The sequence below is a fragment of the Aythya ferina genome (genome assembly GCF_964211825.1).
Source record: "Aythya ferina genome assembly, contig: HAP1_SCAFFOLD_105, whole genome shotgun sequence".
Lineage (NCBI taxonomy): Eukaryota > Metazoa > Chordata > Aves > Anseriformes > Anatidae > Aythya > Aythya ferina.
Genome location: NW_028181414.1, coordinates 247212 through 268085, shown reverse-complemented (window position 1 = coordinate 268085; position 20874 = coordinate 247212). Strand labels below are relative to the sequence as shown.

Below are 20874 nucleotides of genomic sequence, written 5' to 3'. Positions count from 1 at the left end.
TCTCCTCAAGAAACTGGCTGCTCTTGGCTTGGACTGGCGCACGCTTCGTTGGGTTAGAAACTGGCTGGATAGCCGGGCCCAAAGAGTCGTGGTGAATGGAGCCAAGTCCAGTTGGAGGCCAGTCACTAGTGGCGTCCCCCAGGGCTCGGTGCTGGGGCCGGTCCTCTTTAATATCTTCATCGATGATCTGGACGAGGGCATCGAGTGCACCCTCAGTAAGTTCGCAGATGACACAAAGTTAGGTGCGTGTGTCCATCTGCTTGAGGGTAGGAAAGCTCTGCAGGAGGATCTGGATAGGCTGCACCGATGGGCTGAGGTCAACTGCATGAAGTTCAACAAGGCCAAGTGCCGGGTCCTGCACCTGGGGCGCAATAACCCCAAGCAGAGCTACAGGCTGGGAGAGGAATGGTTGGAGAGCTGCCAGGCAGAGAAGGACCTGGGAGTGATGGTGGACAGTCGGCTGAATATGAGCCAGCAGTGTGCTCAGGTGGCCAAGAAGGCCAACGGCATCCTGGCTTGTATCAGAAACAGTGTGACCAGCAGGGCTAGGGAGGTGATCGTCCCCCTGTACTCAGCTCTGGTGAGGCCGCACCTCGAGTACTGTGTTCAGTTTTGGGCCCCTCGCTACAAGAAGGACATCGAGGTGCTTGAGCGGGTGCAGAGAAGGGCGAGGAAGCTGGTGAGGGGCCTGGAGAACAAGTCCTACGAGGAGCGGCTGAGGGAGCTGGGCTTGTTCAGCCTGGAGAAGAGGAGGCTCAGGGGCGACCTTATCGCTCTTTTTAGGTACCTCAAGGGAGGCTGTAGCGAGGTGGGGGTTGGCCTGTTCTCCCACGTGCCTGGTGACAGGACGAGGGGGAATGGGTTTAAGTTGAGCCAGGGGAGTTTTAGGCTAGATGTTAGGAAGAACTTCTTCACTGAAAGGGTTGTGAGGCACTGGAACAGGCTGCCCAGGGAAGTGGTGGAGTCACCATCCTTGGAAGTCTTCAAAAGACGTTTAGATGTAGAGCTTAGGGATATGGTTTAGTGGAGGGCTGTTAGCGTTAGGTTGGAGGTTGGACTCGATGACCTTGAGGTCTCTTCCAACCTAGAAAATTCTGTGATTCTGTGATTTGAGCGTACAGACCCGAGATATTCTGCGGAGAGGTGATTTAAGGCACGTCAGAACCACCGCTGCGGCGTGTGCCAGCGTCGGACGCCCGTTCGAGTGATCGGGCGGAGCAGGTGAGTTGAATTTGGTGCTGGGTGGCGAGGTGGTGTTGGGGGAAGAGCTAGGCTAAGGAGAGCTTCCTCTTGCTCTGCCCCTTCCCATCTCAAATGGCCGCTTCCTGGGGAGATGGGTTCGTTGGGAGGTTAACTACAACGTTACAGTGAGGATGAGGAATCACCTTTAGTCCCGTAGGTATTTGCTGCCAGGCCGCAGCGTTGATTTCAGAAATTGTATTTAAAAAAGGGAAAAGAAAGGAAAGATGTATTCTTTAACATACTCTCTTTTCTCGGAGAGTAGATGGAGGAGCTTCAGCCGTGCCCTTCCTCCGGAAACGATTCCCAGTGTCTGCTCAGACACTGAGGAGGAAAATGGAGGAGAGCCACCCGATAGAAATAAAGGAAAGAAGGGGTCGTGGATTAAGGGAAAAGCAGTACTTAAAAAATTGGTGCTCTCTAAAAACGGGTTAAGGGTTTGGGACCTGCAGGTGCTGCCTACACCTGTGTGCGTTGCAGTCGTGCCTGTTGCCACTGAGCAAAACGGGGAGAGCTGCTTTGTCGAACGCGGCGTGTTAAAGCACGTGCCACTGCCTGGAAGAAAAGCACGGACTTCCCTCGTGTGGGCCTTCTTCCCTAGCGATCTGTGGTTTACCTGATGGTTTCCCATAAGCTGAGAATGTTTAAAAGAAAAAAAAAAAAAAATAAAAAAAAATAAAAAACCAACACCAATGTTGAGAGTGGTGAAGCAGATCCTCACGTGGGGACTCAGAATCAGCGGTGACATCACCATGCGAAGCATTGTGTGCGCTTCGGGTTGGGGCTGCTGCGAGCCTCGCAGTGGGGAGGGAGAGCGGATCCGGGGTGCCTCTGTGTCAGCCCTCTGCCCTGGTGGCTTCGTGAGCACTGAGAGTTTGACTCCTGTGTTCCCAGCTTTCGCTTCCGCACCTGCGGTGTGGCAGAGCCAGCGAGCTGCTTGCTCAGCTGGAGGAGGAAGAGGAGTGACCTCAACATTGCCGAGGTAAAGCACAGTTACTGAAAAGATTTGGCAAAGATGTGGGTTGTACCAGCGCGGCTGCTGCAGCTGCAGCAGATCCTGGAGCATTGGAGAAGATAGAGAGGGGTTTCTTCATGAAAAGAATGCTGTTAAAAGTGTTTTCATGCCAGAAATTAGGATAAACGCCTCTGTTGTTTGACATCCTCTATTGAGCTGGCACATTGGCATTACAGCGTACCTGGCACGCTGTTTGTATTAAAAAAAAAAGGTATTTTATTCAGGGCAGGCCAGAAACCTGCCTTGGCACTTGCACATCGCAGCAATGCTTACAGACCCTGCATCCTGGCTGCCAGGCCAGGATCTAAATCCGATGGTGCTGTTGGTAAACTGAAGCTCAGGAAGCGCTTCTGGGTTTTTTTGTCCTTCCATGTGAATTTTTACCCTGTGAAGATGGTGTATGAAGCTATTTTCGTAACAACAAATAGGTTTAAAAGCAGTTTCAGTTTAACATCTACACGCTTGGGTGTTATTAACAGAGCTTTGTATACTGAGCTGGTGCTTGGTAGGAGAAAAACCATCAATCTTACCTGGGAAACGTGGACCCCCTCAGCTACATACTGCTATGAGGAAACTCAGATGTAAGAACACACTTAAATAACACCTCACCAGAGCTGTTGTGCTCCTGACCACCAAAGGCACCTTTTTCCAACACCGTCGTACTGGAAGTTGATGCAGCTGGTTCCATCCGTAACGTGTGACTGTACAGTGCTGTAAAAGAACTATTTTTTCACAGCTTTGGAGAAAGTGAAGCAGAGAAAACCACGCATAACCACTGATACCTGGACCCCAAACTGCCACAGGCTGACGGTGATGCCCACTGGATATCTCCTGATACCCTGCTGCCTTCTGACTGCTCCAGCAGAAGTCCTGTTTTAATTAGCCAGCAGGTCCCTCTGAGGGAGGGACTTTGCTAAAACTCCTGCCGTAGGAAGTATCCTACGGGAGCCAAGTTGCTAAACTGATGTGTGGTTTTCCCTTAACCCCCTCACCCCTGACTTTCCAGCTCCTGACAGCACTGCCAACGTGTGCAGTGTCACCGTGTGCCAACTAGGTGCCAGCTGCCATGGTTTATATATTGTAAAATTAGTGATTTGGGACTCGTGAGCACTGAGGAGAGGCTAGCAATTGCTTAAGAGCTTTCCTTGTGTCGCTCTGGGGCAGGGAGATGGGTGAAACATCTTAGGCTTGAAAGTGATTCCCTGCAGAGTGACGTGCTCAGATCTGCACAACAGATCTGTCGTTTTGGTCACCTTATTAGATCCCTGCTTGAGAGGTTGCTTGCAAGAATCGATTCCTCTTCACCTTGATGTGTCAAGCTAAAGACAAATCTGTGCCGAAGCACTGTTTGATCAGACGAGTGCCTCAGTTCAGGATTGTTCTTTGACAGCTACAGAAACAGCAGGACGATCAGCGCCTTCAGGAACAGATGAATTTGATCTTGAGGCTGTCGTAAAACAGGTCCCTGAAGTCTGAAGACTCTTCAAATAGTTTGGGCCAGCAAGGAGCAGCTGTACGTGGCGGCTGCGCTAACTCGGGGCTCCGAGTCTCAGAGAGCGTGGTGAAAGGTGACCCCCAGCTGGCTGCTGGAGGAAGCTGAGGCAGCGTTCAGCTCTAACCTTTGCCTTCTTGGCTGGCATCTTTGCACTCCTGCTGTCAGTGGGTGTTGAGTGTCCTTCCCGGCAGCCTCAGAACGTGCCCTCAGATGTAGGCAGCATTTAGCAGCTAGAATTCCCTCAAATAGAAAGAGTACAAATGATGCGTTTTCTGCTTTTGCTTTGGAACTCTTAGCTTGAGGTTTTCCTGCAGGCCATGAGGTTTCTTGCAGCAGCAGGGATGAGTTCTGTTAGCAAGAGGCTGTTCTGTGCTTCGACCGTGGGAAGATGAATGGTTACGTGTGCACCGTTAAATATAACTTGACACCTAGCACAGCGCACTTGCAGCCTGTGGGGTGCTTTAACAAGCAGGTAAATCAGCAGAGGCTGTTTTGCAGCCGGGGTGATGCTGGGTGATTAAAAAGCAGGGGCAGAACAAGGAGTTTCTAGTGTTTGTTCTTGCTTGTCATCCGACTCTCCACTTCCACTGTTCTTTAAAAAAACAAACAAACAAACAAACAAATACAAGCAAGGGGTAAGCATCTTAATATCTTTATTATAAATGGAAGGCACAAAAGAGGCCAGCAACAGAGACTGTCCAAGAGAAATGCTTTGTGCTTTATAAACAAACAAGGAAGTACCCTTAGGTGGGTGTGATAATCCTCCTCTAATGCGTTTTTGGGGTGCAAAAATAGATTTGTTCCTTTCTTGCTCTTCTCTGCAGGACAAAGGCAGAATAGGCACTGCAAAGTTAGACCAGGGAGGTCAGTTTGTTCCATACCGAGAAAGACAAGCCTGTAAAACAAACTAGACAGATTTTCTTTGTACTATTCATCTTCCTTCAGCAAAGGCAAAGCTTATGACACTTGTTGGTGTGTATTTCCAGACCCCCAGCTACTGGCACTGTAGCGCATCTCTAATTCTTTGGTACAAAAGGTTCAAAATCTCTTAATGCAAAAATTTTACCAGCACCCTGGAGCAAAAAAAAGAAATCTAAAACCCTTACCAACTTCTATTACAGACCTGCTGAGTGCACCAGAGTTACTCATTTTTATTCAGGCTTTCAGGGGCAACTTCAGTTGGTTTGGCGCTTGGATTGCTATGTTGGCAGATGTCAGTTTTAAAAAAAAAAAAAGCTTTTGAGGTCCTTTTTAAAATGAGACTGCTTTTTTGGAATTTGGAATACTGCAAGGTATCGTTGGTTTTGCTTTCTTCCCATTCCTTAGACCAGATCCGTTCAGATTCTGAACAGCGTTCCCGGTGTGTTCAGGAAAATGGAAGGCAACAAGCAAAATGATGAGCTCCTTGGGCAGTCAAAAGAGCTAAATCTGGAGAGTGTTTTGAGTCAAACTTCCATGCTAAGGAGCACCAGTAATTGTTAGAAGTAGCTGCAGAGGAACCTGCATGGCACTGGGTGTGTTTCTGAAGGTGCTAAAGGTCCGAAGTGACGATTCCTATCCATACTAAAGAAGAGAAGGAAACCTTGCACTTAACTACTGTTTTTATTCCCTTTGTCCAGCAGTCAAAAGCAGTAACTAATATGAGAACCCAACTTTTCCTCTCTTTATTTTAGATTTGGGAAAATTCCCTGCCAAAACAATATTTCCTGGAAAATTCACTAGTGTTTGTGTGAGTAAAAGCTTCCAACCTTTTATTATTAATTTGTAAGAACTATTTCATCCACTTTTGTCCAGAAGAGTCAGAAATAATTTGCACAGAAATGTGCAGCGTTTTAATGAAAGCATTCAGAATCACTCTAATTTGAAATGGTTGCAGGTTTTGTGACATTTAGTGTCTTTAAAAAAAAAAAAAATCAAAATTTCTGACTTCATATCAGAAAAAAAGAAAAAAAAATGCTTGTGGTGAAATAAAATCTGTTGCAGCTCTGCTCATGGAAAACTCATTGGCTGTTAAATTGGACCTAAGTCGTCTTCTCTAACCTTTCATGATCCTGCAGCAATGGCTGATGATGGATATATGGATTAGGGAACAGCACGTGATGGCAAACTTGTGGTATTTGCTACTGTACTGGGTCTGGCTGGAATGTTTACTTTCCCTGCAGCAGCCCATACAGTGCCGTACTCTGTACTTGTAGCTGGAACAGCAGTGTTACCACACCAGTGTTGTGTCTACTGCTGAGCAGCAGTGGCACAGCATTGGGCCTTTCTCTAACCCTCCTAGGGGGTGGGCAAAAAGGTGAGGAGAGAAACATCACTAGGGCAGCTGACCTAAACCAATCAAAGGGATATTCCATACCATGTGATGTCCCACTCAGCAATAAAAGGTGGAAACAGGAAGAAGAGGGGAGGGGTGGGCTCTCGTTGGGAAAACGTCGGTCCTCCTCTCGAACACCGGCTGCGTGCGTTGAGGCCTTGCTTCAAGGACGTGGTCAATCATGGCTCATTTGTGGGAAGTAGAGAGTAATTTCTTTCCTCTGCACTTCCATATAGCCTTCATTTATTTTGTTTGTTTGTTTTCCTCCCTTCTTTTTATTTTTCCTTTTCCCCTCCCTTTTCCCCTTTCCCTTTTTATTTTCCCTTAGTTAAATTGTTTAGTTCATGGTAGTCTTTATTTAATTATTATAATTTTTTCCCTTTAATTAAATTATCCTTATCTCAACCCGTGAGTTGTTCTTTGCTTTACTTCTCCCCCTCCTCATCTAAAGGAGGGGGAGTGAGAGAGCGGTTGTGGGGTTTAGCTGCCCAGCACGGTAAAACCACCACAGCTACAGCGCAGAAAGAAAAACCAAATTGCTTCCAAAAAATCAAAGTAATTCAAAATCCTTGGTATCATGCAGCCGTGCCACTGGCAAAGTGAGCATTCCCCTGCCTCTCAAAGCTTGCTGTACCCTTGATCTGCTGTCTTGCTGCTGTTAATTGATTGCAACTCTACATGTCTGATCAGGGCTACGAGTTGTTCTCGATATGGAGATCATACAACATATACTGTGCACGCTTGTGTGTATAGATATGTTTATCCTGTATGCATGTACGTCCGTATGCATATTTGTGTGCTGGCCCCCAGATCCCTCATGTTACAAAGCATCGGCCTCGAAGGCATACTCATCAAAATCTTTTGTAGAGCCTCCATTTTTTTCTAGTTCCCTCAAAATGAGAGAATTTTTACGCGTTCTCTGTGTCGAAAAGGCAAAAATTCTGATTTTCACTGTCGCTCTCGCTAACTTTCTCTCACTCCCTCCTCGTGTGTGTATAAACACAGATGTGTGTATGCGTATGCACATCTGTGGATTTAGATGCACTGGTATGTTTTTTGCTGTACAGGTAATAAAGACGGGGAAAGGTTTTTGTGTTTTCTTAATAGGTGAAGAAATCTTGAAGACCAGAGATTGGAACATGCTGAATTTTAAATTAAAAAATAAAAAAAAAAAGTTAAATTGTCCGGCTGTGGAAGATGGAGCCTCATTTTTGCAGCCACTTTGAATCACGAGTTCATCTCTAAATGCGCTGTTTTTTTTTGTTTTTGTTTTGTTTTGGTTTTTGTTTTTTATTTTTTTGAAGAGCTAACTAACCCTGGCTGCGTCCAGTCTGAGAGAGCATTCAAATGGACTTGCTTCCTCTCTTAGTTATAAGCTGTTTAAAAGCGCATCCTATGTTTGAATTGTGGATGAGAGGTTCCCTTGGCAAAGTGAGGAGGAAAATTCTTCCTACCCCTTTATTATTAATTCACGGATTCAGTCTTGGTTCGACCTACAGGAGCAGTTAACTGGAAGCCTTTGAAGATCGATAACTTTGCTGAGGTTGTCCAGGTAGGTGAAATCGAAGACCCACAGGGCCTGGAACGTGCTGTTTAATGCGTCCTAACTGTGTTCTAGAGAAGTTATTTGTAGCCATAGTTGATTATTGACTTGCATGTATCATCAGGTGGTTTTTTAAGGAGTGACTCCGTTTTCAGGCTTCCAGATGTGCTCCAGGTCATATTATTGAGGATGTGGAAGAGAACGCTTGCTGACAAAGCTCCTGGCAGCTTTACAGAACTTTAATATTTAGTTAGTTCATGTAACAGCTGATTTCAAGGCTTTGCTCTCTTTGAGAGACTGATAACTTGATTTGATTAACTGAAGAAAGCTGGAAAAATGTTCGTTCCTCATTATTTTTCACTTGTTACTTTCTTTCGGGTTACTTTTAAAAAGAAGATTTCACTGACCACAAGCCAGTAGAAGACTTTCAGCCCAAGCAAGGGTGAAGACAGCTCTCTCCAAGAGCAGAGGAAGTCCCTGTGGAGAGAACCCGAGCTTGTTAGCAGAACTCGTCGGCATGTCTAAACAAGGAGACGATTGCTACTTCTATTTCTATTCTACCTGTAGCAAGGTATGGCTGGCTTTCCTTTGCTTTGCTTTTTTTTCCCCTTTTTTTCAGGAAGGAGTAGATTAGGAGGAGGAAGCACACTGGTCTTTGGTTAACTTGAGAACCAGATAGATTGTGAATTCAGTTGTAGCACCATTAGGCAGCAGCATGGCCATTTTTGAGGCTGTACTCTATTTTCCTTGTTGGTTTCCTTTTGGTTCCAGGGAGACAAATGTGCCTACCGCCACTGCGAAGCTGCTCTGGGCAATGAGACGGTCTGCAAGCTGTGGCAGGAGGGTCGTTGTTTCAGGAATGTCTGCCGATTCAGACACATGGAAATTGACGTGAGTGCCTAACAATGTGTTCTCAAAATAAATCAACAAAAGCATTTTTCAGTGCTGTAGGTGTACTGATTGTGCTTTTGCAGGATAGATTTGTTTGCTTCAAAATCATACTGGTTTCTGTTACCAAGAGAGGGGGTGGGAGGAAGCAGAGGGAAATAAAATCAATGCCTTCGGTATGTCTTAGCAAGATATTTGTTTATTTTTTTTTATTAGATGCTGACAGTTTTCTCAAGAGATGCAGAATAGCTGTTAAATAGACTGCTAAAACCTGCTGGAGCAGGGGGGTAATAAACAGGCTGTTCTATCCTCATGGGAGCAGGCTTGATAATGAACTATCAGGTGTCTTCTGACCCACAGTCCTTCAGATAACGCTGTTGTAGCTGCCTGGGGTAGGAAGTGGGGAAAGTTAAAGGTGCAGCAGAACTAAGTCTCCAAGAAGTAGTTCTAGACAGGGTTAACCTAGGCAATTTCAGATGTTCTTTTTCCCTCTGAATAATCCTAGTATAATCCTAGGTGTATTAGTTTAAGCCACCCTCAACTGATGTCTGAGAGTGCCTGTCTTCTCAAACTGAGTGATGACCAAACTAAATGTGCATAGTGGTTACAGCTTATGCAAACTTTGTGAATATGCCCAGAAATACTACACTTAACTGAGAAACTGACCTTTGGAATGCTGTTTCAGCACTGTGTTGTGACAGCTGTCACGATCTGGAGCTGTGCATCTCTTTGCAAGCCTCAGGTGCATGTTATCACGAGCTTTTCTTTCTTTCTGTCTTCAGAAAAAGCGCAGTGAGATTCCTTGCTACTGGGAGAAGCAGCCGGGAGGCTGTCAGAAAGCCAACTGTGCTTTTCATCATGCAAAGGGACGTTACATCGATGGACAATTCTTACCACCAAGCAAGAGTGAGTTTAGGTCCTTTTTCTTTAAGCGCTGAAGAATTAATTTTGAGTATTACTTAGTGGGTGCCAATCCTGTAGGGGGCGTCAGGTAACTGTTCATTTGTGAGGGCAGGAAAAGGTCTGCAGTCATAGGTGTACTGCACCGAGTGTACTGCTGGTGTTTGTTTTCTGCTTTCGTGCTCAGCTTCTCTTTGCTTTGTGTGATGTTTGCCTTGCAGTTTGCTTCCTGTTGTTTCCTCTTTTGCTGGGTGGTAGGGAGATGTGTTGTTGTTGGAAGGGAAATCATTGTTCACGGTGTAAGCAGTGATGGGATGGGCAAAAGGAGATGCTGAATTCGTTGTCTGTGCGGGTTATCTGCCTTTGCTACCGTCTCTTTGCATTGTGGTCAAAGTTTTAAACTGCCATATTACCGATGATCCTCCTCTTCCTCTAGCTACACTGCCAAGTCCGCCTGAGTGCGCGGACGATGATCTGAAAGTGGCTCAGATGTCACTGCAGCAAAACAAACTTTCTGTCCAGTCAAATCCCTCTCCACAGCAAAGGGGGTGACGAAAGTGGAAAACTCTGAAAATGTCCGAAGCCCTACACACCCTCCAGTTGTAATCAATGCTGCAGATGATGATGAAGATGATGATGGTGAGCATGTTTTGGTTCTTGGAAGGAATTTGTGCTGTAAATGATTGTGTAAATCTTTGTTTCTTGAAGGAATTTGTGCTGTAAATGAATGTGTTAAATCTTTGGTTCTTGAAGGAATTTGTGCTGTAAATGAATGTGTTAAATCTTTGGTTCTTGAAGGAATTTGTGCTGTAAATGAATGTGTTAAATCTTTGGTTCTTGGAAGGAATCTGTGCTGTAAATGAGTGTATAAATCACAGATGACCTGAGGTCTGACTAGCGATAGGGCAGGCAGTCTGGCCAGGTCACTGGTGGCTTTGTCTGGCAGTCAGTGGACAGAAGCTGAAACGTTGGAGGAAAGCTTAGAACCACTCCTGGCTTTAGCTGGTCTTTTGTGTAAAGTTCTACGTGAAACTAGGAAGGAAATTTCTTTTTTCTGTCTGAAGAGCAATGTGTTGTGTAGTAGTTAAAGCTGCAGAGAGAATCTAGAGTCCTAGATGTTTTGTCCTAGTGTATTCTACTTAGGAGTTCATCAGGTCAGTGTAGCTGTTTAAAAACAAACAAACAAACAAACAAACAAACAAAAAAACAAAACAGCAACAAAGTTTTTTATATGAACCATGGGCTGAAGTGTCACTGCATGAGCTACGTAATCACGACCAACCTGGTCTATGCATAACTGAATCGATTTTTCCCCTTCAGACCAACTTTCTGAGGAAGGAGAAGAAACTAAAACTCCCGTCCAGCATCCAGGTGCGGAAGGCAAAAATGGATTACGGGTGATTTCCACTCGGAAAGGCAGTTCTATTACTACTAAACAAGGTATGCCAGCACCTTAGTAGGATAAATCAGAAGAACTTGACAGTTAAGTCAAAAGCAGCGTGGTGTAAAAACACAACAAAATGTAGGGGTGCTGAATGGAGTCGGTTATTTCCATGATCTCATTTCTGCCATTAATACCATCATGTGCCCATTGGGTCAGAAAGGTGAACTCCTTTTCTTTACTTTTGGAGAACAAAACAGGGCCACAGCATGGAGTTTAAATGGCTGCACGTGCAGCCTTGCAACCACTGTTGATAAGCCATATCTAACGATAGAGGGATCTAATATCGTGTAAATGGATTAAAATATGGATCTAATATCGTGTAAATGGATTAAAATTAAAACTACATTTTGAACCCTGAAGGATGAAAGGAGGGGCAAAATGCCATTGGTTCTATGGCTCTTTCACTTGTGAGGAGTGTTGACAGGCTTTATTCGAAATACTTCAGAAAGTTCCTGAGCGCTAAGAAGCCTGAGGACCTGTGGTCCTCAGTGAGTGCCTCTAAGCCTGTCTCACGAACTGTTTCCTGTTTTCAGAGGGCAATCTGAAGTTTGGAATAAAAACACTTGAGGAAATCAAATGGCAGAAGATGAAGGAAAACAATAAGAGACACGGTGGTGAGTTAATATTCCCTACTTTCTTATCCTGTTCACGGCAGGTGATGGTGACTGGGAGCTGCTTGAGGGACAGACTTCCATTTTTAGCTGGGGGCATAAAGCAACCTGATTCTCAGCCAGCTGGTATTCTGAATGGGAGTTCAAAGGGCAACCAGAGGCAAATTAGTCACCTTTCTTCTTTACATGCTCTGCTTGCTGTATTTTTGACAGTAACAAATCATTTAAAGTTTTTTGTTCTTTGTGATAGTTTTTTATGTTGGGTAAACTTCCTTATGTTTTGGTTGCTCTGAACAGAAGGTTCTTCAAGATCTTCTCTTCGTCCCGTTGATTCTATGATTTTTCCTGCTCCAGAAGAGGAAAATGTCCGGACAGTGGTGAGAACTGTGACAGTGTCTTCCAAGAAAGGTAATAATGAATGCTTTTGTTTTGATTTCATTACTCCTAAACTGGAGGGTTAAGCAATACTTAAAACAATTCACCCATGTTAGCCTTCTGGCGCTGCCTTCTGTTCAAAACGTGCTTTTATGCTTAAAGTCCTTGGTTGTACTGGAAAGATTTGTTGCTCAGGTTAAGTGCAGTGGCAGGAGAAAAAAAAAAGTGTCAGTATGCCAATAGGGGGGTAACTGAAAAACAGAAGAGTAACGAGAAGAGCGAGCTGTAGAAGCCAGTGCTATATAAGAAGCAATTTCTGAAGCATTAAAGAGGCGTACAGTGGCAGGTGTGGACACAGTATGACAGGAGTTTGTGTATAAATTGTTTAGAGCTGTGCAAATGCCTTTTAAAGGGAAAAAAGTGTGGAAGTACTTTTACTCGTAGGCATTCACCTTAGAAAGGAATATTTCTCAGCATTTGTACCTAAGAATATTCTGCTTGCTTATGCAGCTTTGTTCTGCACAAAGTATAGGTGTCAAGCAGACTCAGATTCACTCTCTACTATCTCAGCTGGAATTTGAAGCAAGCACTGAGACTATTAATATTTTTTTTCCATGTTAATTATAGTTAAAATATGAGTTTATGTGGTTTAGCTGTCAAAACAGTGTCTGACTAGGGTTTTTTGGACATGGGCTAACAGGGTAATATTTCTGTTGGCTACTGGTTTCTGTGAAATAGAAAAAAAAATTCCCTTTTGTTTTAGGGGAGGAACCTGTGGTTCGAGTAGATCTTGCTGATAGACAAGGAAAACGGAAAGCCTCCGCGGGTAAGAACTTTTTACGAGCTGTTACGTAGGTGCTGCCTTCTATATATGACTGCATTAAAGAGTATTTGTGATGTATGAAAGGAAAATACATTGCAGTGAAGATCTGTGTTGACTGCAGAAATGGCAAAAAAAAAAAAAAAAAAAATCATTTAGCAGCTGAAAGGCAATTCTATGAAAATATGCTTGAAAAAGAGAAGCTTATTGTTGACTGTTCTCAAACCTTCCTGCAAAGAAAAGTTCTTACAATATTCCTTGTTTTCTCTGAAGATGATGTAGGCAGCCTTCCAGTGAAGCGCAGCCTTGCTGAAAGGCTGGGGAAGAAGGTAGAGGCTCCGGGAAATGCTGACAAAGCACCCAAGAGAGAGACAGGTACTAAACGGGCATCTGGATTGGATTCCTGGGTTTCGTATTTAGTCTTTCTGTTTGTCCTTTTCCAGTGATGTTTCTTTTTGCATGTTGGCTGAGGTCGTAATCACTGGGATTCAAAGTTACCTTTCCTGTCTTGTTTTGAAATGTGAACCTGAAGTTGACATTATGCAGCCTCCCTAATTCGTTCTTTTTCTGTTTTGCAGTTCGAGTTCCCAAGTCTCTGAAGGACAGGCTGGGATTACCTCCTAAACAGACCAGTACTGAGAGAGGTAACAGCTAGATCTTAAATATGCTTTCTCCTCCTTCCTTTCCACGAACTTGGACTGCTTTCATACATCCCTACAAACTAATTTAAACGAAAACAAAGAACTGACGCCTCTTGCTTGAGTGCTGAAGCTCTTCTGACAGCCACTATCAGAACTCTGGCTCTAGGTGTGTGTTTATTTTCTACTTGTGCCTTGTCGAGGTTTTTAGCTGCTTCTGTGAACCGTTACGTACAATTAGAATAGAACCACTGCCAGGAGCAGGAATTTGAAATGCAGTCTGAAAAAGTAATAAAGTAAAGCAGCATTTCTGTGTAGCAGTTTTCTCTGGATAGGGCTGGTCTTCAAAATACAAGTGGCTCAGAGGAGGAGGAGAATGTTGTTCTAAGGATATTGTTCTAAGATGCATTATTGGGAACGCTCAAGATGAGTTTTCCTTAGTGCTCTGACAAATTTTGGAGACTTAAAATATTGCTGGACTCTCTTTAAATGTTGGTGCTTCTCCTCATTTCTTGATGATGACAGGGAAGGCTGCCAAGCCGATGGGAGAGATCCATGTGAAAACACTGGAGGAAATCCGTCGTGAGAAAGCTCTTCAGAGACATGAAACTCAAGCCAAAGCTGAGGCTGAAGGGCATGGTAAAACTGAAGATTCCAGCGCAGGGGCAAGAGCTGCTCGTGCAGGTCGCATCCAAACTTTCTCTGAAGCCTTGTCTGAAAAAAAGAATAATCGCTTGGTAGAAGAGAAGAAAAAAGCAGGAGAATGCCATAGCAAGAGCAAAATTCAGGGTGAGTCCAAGAAGCAGCTCGCTCTGTCCGGGCCCAGCAAAGGGCAGGCGAAGGAGCCGGCAGGAAAAGTCAAGCCAGAAGGAGAAGTGCGTGTTAAAACCTTGGAAGAAATAAAGCGTGAGAAAGCTCTGCGGATGCAGCAGAGTGAAGGAGATGTGCCAGCTCCCTCAGCACAACCCGGACCTGCCCCAGCAGAGCAGAAATCTTTATGGAGCACAAAACTAACAGGTAATAAGATGCTTTAATGCCTGCCCCAGTGAGGTGCTTCCCATATTGAGCAAGTTCAGTTTGCTCAGGATCTGCTTCATGGATAAATGCTGAATGGCTTGCACATTGTAGCCTTTCTCTCTCTCTCTCATGGGACACAAGGAAATAAATGCACAAAGGAAACAAGTACCCAGCTTTCTTTATTTCTGCCGTTGACAACACTTTTTTTTGTCTTTTTTTAAAGCACCTGAAAAAGAAGAAAAGAAGGCAGTGGAATTGAACCGGCCTTTTCCTAAACTTTCCTCTGGACCTGATGTACAGGTGAGTCCTCTGTGAAGACACACATACATTCGTACAATTTCTGATAATTCTGACAAGTTTTGTTACTCACCGTGTGCCACCCTCTTGAGTGTGTTCTTACCCTTCAGCAGCTGGTAGGAGCTGCAGTGCAGTCTAAATCCTATCGCCAGCAGCATTTCCAGACAACTCTGTAATCCTCAAACTTGGAATCAGTCTGTTTATACCACAGCAACAAAGAAACCCTGTTAGCACCAGCTGAAATCTACACAGTTAACGTGGAGGGAATTCTTTTTGTTCTTACTGACTTGATCTGTCAGACATGAAGGATTTAATACAGAAGGCCAGAGTTCTGTGTTCAAGGAAATCAATCTGTCAGTGGATACTGTATAGGGGAACTTGTATGACTGTCTGCTGCTTAAAAAGAATGTGATAAATAGATGTACAGCAGAACACCCTAGCTGTTTAAAGAAGCTTGCCATAGTGGATATTGCAGATATGTGAGACTGCGTCCATAGTAAAGCATGGCTCTTGTTACAGGCAGAATTTTATGGGAAAACAAACAAACAAACAAACAAACAAAAAAAACAACAGTAACCTGAACGAGATTAATATGCTGTTCCACATCAAGACCATTTTGGAGGGATTGCTGATCAGATTTTCTTAACGAAATCTCCACGGATTTTTTTTTTTTTTTGTCCTATTCATGCACTACTTTTCTTTCCTTCTAGCCCACTCAGCAGAGTGGAACTCGTAAATGTCCAGAGAAGAGCTTTGAAGAGAGACGGTGGGAGAAGTGGCAACAGAGAGAACAACAAGAGAAGCTTCGGCAGGAGGAAGCTGCTGTCAAATCTACTGCTGGCTTCTTTAATACTGAACCAGCAGGGAAAGTGGCAGCTCAATTTCAGGGCCAGGAAGCTAAAAGTAAGTGTTGAAGGTTAAGAGTTACTTAGGTTGTCTTCTGAAATACAGACAGAAGATGACAATTCTCATGCTGTAACTCTGGCTGGGTGCATTTTGCCACGCAGTGCTACGAAGCGAAGGGTGTACTTTCTTTTTCTTAGTTTGTTTCTTTTCCTGCCAGCCAGATGTTAGGTAAGGAACGGGAGACTAGAAAATGACACTACAAATGTGGACTTTGTAGAACAACTTAACTGTGGGACATCACTGCAAGGGAGAGGAAGCTGGTACAACAGTTGCATACACTCTTGTCCTACTATAACTGCTGCTTTTTCCTTTCCTAGCGGGAGCAGGACCTTAAATATAAAAGCTGTCTATATTTGTGAACCTAGCTTGCACTTAGGATTGCTATGTGTCTGAGGTTTCCCTTGTCCTGGATTATTATTTACTGTAGCTCTTCGGTTTCTTTGTTCCTTTGTATGGCTTGTTGGTAGACAGAGTTTACTATGTGGAAAAGACTCCTGAGAATCCAGGCAATGGCGGTGTAATTGTGCTGGCCAAATGCATTTAAGTGTGTAGAAGGACTGTGGAAATGATTAAGAGAACCTGGACTTTTCCTGAGGCAGAGCAAGACTGTATCAGTTGTCTCTTCCTTTTACTCTAGCCAACTTTATGACATCTGTGAAGCCTTCGCGTGGGAAAGTCACTTTCCCCAAGAAGAAGGCACTGAAACGTAAGGCACCTGGGAGTTACCCGTCTGCCATAGCAGCTGTGGAACTACAGACTGCCTTTGATGCTGACATGATGGGACCTCCAGCCAGAAAAGCAGCCATGGTAAGGCCAGGGGCTAATGCAGCGATGGATCCCTTGTTAAATTTCTACCCTCCTCTATTTGAAAAGGTGGAAAACTCAAACGTTCTGCAGGCCTTCTGTTTCCTTTGAAATCCAGTAGGTGTCTCCAGGATGCTTGTAGAACCCTTCTGTATTTATGAGATGAATGGCACTCTTTAACCGGTACTCTGATGCTGTGATTTCTCTGGTGTGGGGGATTTTGTCCATTAATGCCATGTTCTTACAAGACACCAGATCGTGAGTAACCTCCAGGTGAATGTGAACTTTCTTCAGGAGCACCTTGGTTTTGTATTTTGGCCACGGCTCCGCAATGCCAGAGGAGAAGCAGTGTGGAGGAAAAAGCTATTAAGGAATCTTTTACCCATGTGTCATAAATACTGTTTTGCTGCTTTCTAGGGTGTTTCAGACGTGCCGGAGCACGTCCCAGCCATCAGACTTGAAGAAAATCCCCAAAACAGGTGACAACCCCAACTTGTTCTTTTTCTTAATCAGTGTATATCCCCAGGGAAACAAGTTCTGTCACATGTGGGAAAAAATGAGGGTTCTGAGATAATTGAAGCCAAAATCCATCAAAGGAATAAGTCACCTGAAACCACTTTCTAGCAGCTAGCAGGATTGCTTAATTAGGCTTTCTTGAAATGCTGCAAGTCAGCACAGCTTTCCGGTGACTTCTTGGGTTGTCTGAATACCTGAACGAGGATGAGGTGAAGTTCTACTTCCTCGTGAGGTGATAGATGATGAGTAGTGTCCTCTGCCTTTTGGTCCTCAAGAATGCCACCTCAACTCCAGGTGCCCTGGCTTCACAGATAAACCCCCAGACTGAAAAATGTACCTGGTAACACATCGGGCTCTAAATGTAGCCCTGGGTTGATTGATAACAATCCCTGTGTAAGATTGAAGCATAGGAGGGCTTGCCTACAGTTTTAAGAGCCGGTTTGCAGGAAAAGGATTTCCCGTTAAGAAATGGCATATCCTGATTGTTCTTTCTTGCTCTCCCAAGACCTGAAGTGCGTCTTGGAAGCCCGGAAAGATTTGAGGAGCAGATGGAGATGGATCTCGAGACCTCGACCTCAGCTTCTTCCCAGCCAGAAGAGGCACGGACACGCTGGCTGAGTTCCACAGGGAACGTGCCCTTATCTGCGGATGAAGATTTTGAGAAGCTACTTTGGGAAATCTCAGGAGGCAGACTGGAAGCTGAAATCGACTTAGACCCAGGGAAGGACGAGGATGACCTCCTCCTTGAACTCTCCGAGATGATTGACAGTTGAACTGCGTAGTCATAGGGTATAATTAAAAAAAAAAATAAAAATTAAAACTATTCTTCTTGTTGGATACCCCGAGGTGATCCTTTTTCTAACTGAGGCTTTGCAATGAGACTTAAAGCACAGTCCGAAGTGGTAGAAATTGGCAGAATCTGCGCTCAGTTGTCCTAAATTTCCCTGCTGGTCAGAGTTAAGGTCTTGTGCATCCGTTCTGTAACTATAGGTGGTTACCTTCGATATCGAGAGGACAAAGCACTTCTTTTGGCACAGAAAGATCTCCATTGGCACGCCATGGTGGCTGCAAATCGATCTTCTGATGGAGTGATGCTCTGAAGGCTTAAATGTAAAGCTTCTTCCTTCCTCCGCCCTTGGCACAACTCGATGTTGGGCACATTGTGAAGCTTCGGTGTTGTGATTTCTCGGACAGTTGATAGCCAAATCCTGGAGTTACTATGTCAACTCTTGACTTTTACTCGTGTATGCCATTGTTTTGACTGTACCCGTGTCAGATGATGAAGCTGTAGGGGTGGGAGGGAGCAGAATCGTTATTCCAGTGTGTTGTGGACCAAACTTGCTGCCAGGAATGGGGGTGGGGGTCAGCCCACCCAGCCTTCCTTTCAATTATCAGGGAGGATCAAATGGTGAAAAGCAGCAGCTCTGCCATGCGGCTCCACTACCCCCACTCCCTTCTCTTGTGCTATACCAAAGTTCCCCCAGGCTTTGGTTGGTGCTTTTTGCCTGTGTGAGGACTCCGGGGCGAGCAGTCGGGACTCTGCCACAGTCACAGGGTCGATGAAGGGTTGTTTAAGTGCCTCTTGGTTTTAAAACTTGCTCCCCTGAGCTGCTGGCTCTGCTGCCTGCTACAGCAAATGTTCGGGTGCCATCAGCATCGCACTTGGGCGTGGGCACTGACCCTGCGGAGGACAGAGCTGAGATTCGGGTGTATTGTGTACCCTGCCACCAGCCATCGTTTTTTTTCCTCTAGCAGATCAATTTTGAATTATTTTCCGAACTTTTCGCGGCACGGTAGGCACTTCCCGCTATGATTTGTGAAGCTGTGGGGGCCCTCAGGCATTTGCTGCTGGCAGAGGAAAAGCGCTTGTCGAATTTGTTGTAAATACTTAATGTTTGGACAAAACCACGCGTCTCTGTGTGTGTGTGTGTGTGTGTGCTGTGACGCCCCGGCCCCACCAGGGAAAACCTCCGCCGACGAAACTGCTGCTGGAGCTCACGCAGGCCTTCATCGTGCCGAAGGACTTCACGGGGACTTCTGCCGGCTCAGAAATGGGGGAGAAAAAGCAAAATCAGGAGGAGGAGAGCTCAGAGACTGCGCCCACCTGCCCTCGCTTTCCCTTCACCCCAAGAAGCCCTGTTCTACCATCAGCCTTCGCCTCTTCTGCCTGCGGTGCTGGGAGCGGGAGCGGCGAGGCGGCAGCAGCCATGGCGTACCGCGGGCAGGGCCAGAAGGTGCAGAAGGTGATGGTGCAGCCCATCGTATCCTTCCTGCGGCTGGGGGGTGCCGGGGAGGTGGGTGGGGGGCGGCTCGGACCTCAGGGGGCTCGGCCCGGGCCTTGAGGCCTTGTCGCGGGGCCCTGAGGCCTCGCTGTGGGGTTTGGGGCCTTGTCCCGAGCCCGGAACTGTCGTCCCCGTGCTGAGCCCTTAACGCAGCGCCCCAGAACCTCATCTTCTGCTACCTGCAGAACGTGAGTACCGCGGGGAGGGGGCGGGGATGGGGATTTGGGGAGTGTGGGGGGAGTGGGGAGGGTCTGGGGATTCCCCTCGGTGAGTTTTCGGCTCCTGGCTGTGTCCCGGGACGGGTTTGTGGGGGATGGAGAGCTGTGCGGTGTGCTGGTGGGCACAAGGAGCCCGGCATTTCCCCCTCGTGTAGCCGGGCGTGCAGGGGTGTTCCCTTGTGACTGGAAACGTGTTCTTCACCAAACGTGTAGTATTCACCCGATGGTATAACGCTCAAATGTCAGATTGCACATTGGAACTGCCCCTGAGAGTTGCTCCTCGGAGCGTTTGGGAGCTGTCGTGGCTGTGGCTAGCAGGTATTTCTGAACACATGAGAGAACAAAAGTGCTCAGTGTTTGTGGCCCGACTTACTCTCCTCCTTCGTTCTGCAGAGGTCGAGGATCCAGGTGTGGCTCTATGAGCAGGTGAACATGCGGATAGAAGGCTGCATCATCGTGAGTATCCGCACGTCCCCATGTTACATCTTTCATTTTGCCTCATTCACAATCGTGTTTTTTGGTCAAGAAAAGTTATCACAAGGAAAAAGAGATTTGTACTTCTCTGCCTTTCCCCTCGCCCTGCCCTTCCCTCCCGCTCCTGAGCCCTTCGTCAGGCCTTGCTGGGCCCTCTGTCCGGCTGTCTGTCCGTCCATCCGAACCTCTGGCCATCTGTCCCACCACCCTGCCCCGTCCCTGCCCTCTCCCTAAGGAAGCAAAGAGTCCCTGGTCTGCCTTCATGGGGGGGGCGGGGGGGGAGGGAGAGGGGAGGTTCTGCTGAGAAAAAAATGAAAGATTTCCCCCTTAACGGGCGCCTTGCGAGTTCTTTCGAGTTCCAACCTTCTGCCTTCCTTCCGTAGCAGTGCTTCTAAGGGGTGCGCTGTAAGGCAGCCCTCATCTGGCGCGTTGCTCCTCCGTTTCCCCAAGGAACTGCCTTCAGGATCTGACTAACTCTGGATGCACCCGGTTGTCGCCTTAATTTCTCCTTTAGCTTGCTGAAAACAAGCCGGTTGGGTGACCTTTTGCGTTTCTCGCTTAAAATTTGGATCGAGGAGGTCTGTGTTTCCTTACGCTGATGTCCACGCGGAAGGTGCAGAAGGGTTCCGTGCTGTTGCTTGGGTCAGCCTTGTTGCCAGGTTTGGAATGTTTAGCCTACCGGTGCTTCGGTGCTGTTGGGCTGCACTCAGAGTGTGAGCTCTGGGCGTTATTTCTCAAATACTGCGTTATTTGAGCGTACAGACCCGAGATATTCTGCGGAGAGGTGATTTAAGGCACGTCAGAACCACCGCTGCGGCGTGTGCCAGCGTCGGACGCCCGTTCGAGTGATCGGGCGGAGCAGGTGAGTTGAATTTGGTGCTGGGTGGCGAGGTGGTGTTGGGGGAAGAGCTAGGCTAAGGAGAGCTTCCTCTTGCTCTGCCCCTTCCCATCTCAAATGGCCGCTTCCTGGGGAGATGGGTTCGTTGGGAGGTTAACTACAACGTTACAGTGAGGATGAGGAATCACCTTTAGTCCCGTAGGTATTTGCTGCCAGGCCGCAGCGTTGATTTCAGAAATT

General features: G+C 46.2%; 1 protein-coding gene and 1 long non-coding RNA gene across 6 annotated transcripts in view; both read left to right on the top strand.

The window, feature by feature from the left end:
- Positions 1 to 20874, top strand: part of LOC311428650 (zinc finger CCCH domain-containing protein 11A-like) — a 181236-nt gene that overhangs the window by 1717 nt on the left and 158645 nt on the right. The window contains exons 2-6 of one of the 5 annotated variants that reach the window (XM_084539999.1): positions 5423 to 5478; positions 7563 to 7615; positions 8000 to 8177; positions 8378 to 8497; positions 9277 to 9400. In XM_084539999.1, coding sequence (XP_084396125.1) covers positions 8124 to 8177; positions 8378 to 8497; positions 9277 to 9400 — 298 coding nt within the window. In that variant the 5' untranslated portion in view covers positions 5423 to 5478; positions 7563 to 7615; positions 8000 to 8123. Of the gene's footprint in view, positions 1 to 2071; positions 2222 to 5104; positions 5479 to 5948; positions 6270 to 7261; positions 7616 to 7999; positions 8178 to 8377; positions 8498 to 9276; positions 9714 to 20874 lie in introns of those variants that run through there. The other 4 variants (XM_084540001.1, XM_084539998.1, XM_084540002.1 and 1 more) reach the window with 4 other exon arrangements.
- Positions 17635 to 19779, top strand: LOC311428651. Its single transcript, XR_014687806.1, has 3 exons — positions 17635 to 19083; positions 19266 to 19292; positions 19716 to 19779. It is a non-coding gene; the product is annotated as an uncharacterized lncRNA (long non-coding RNA).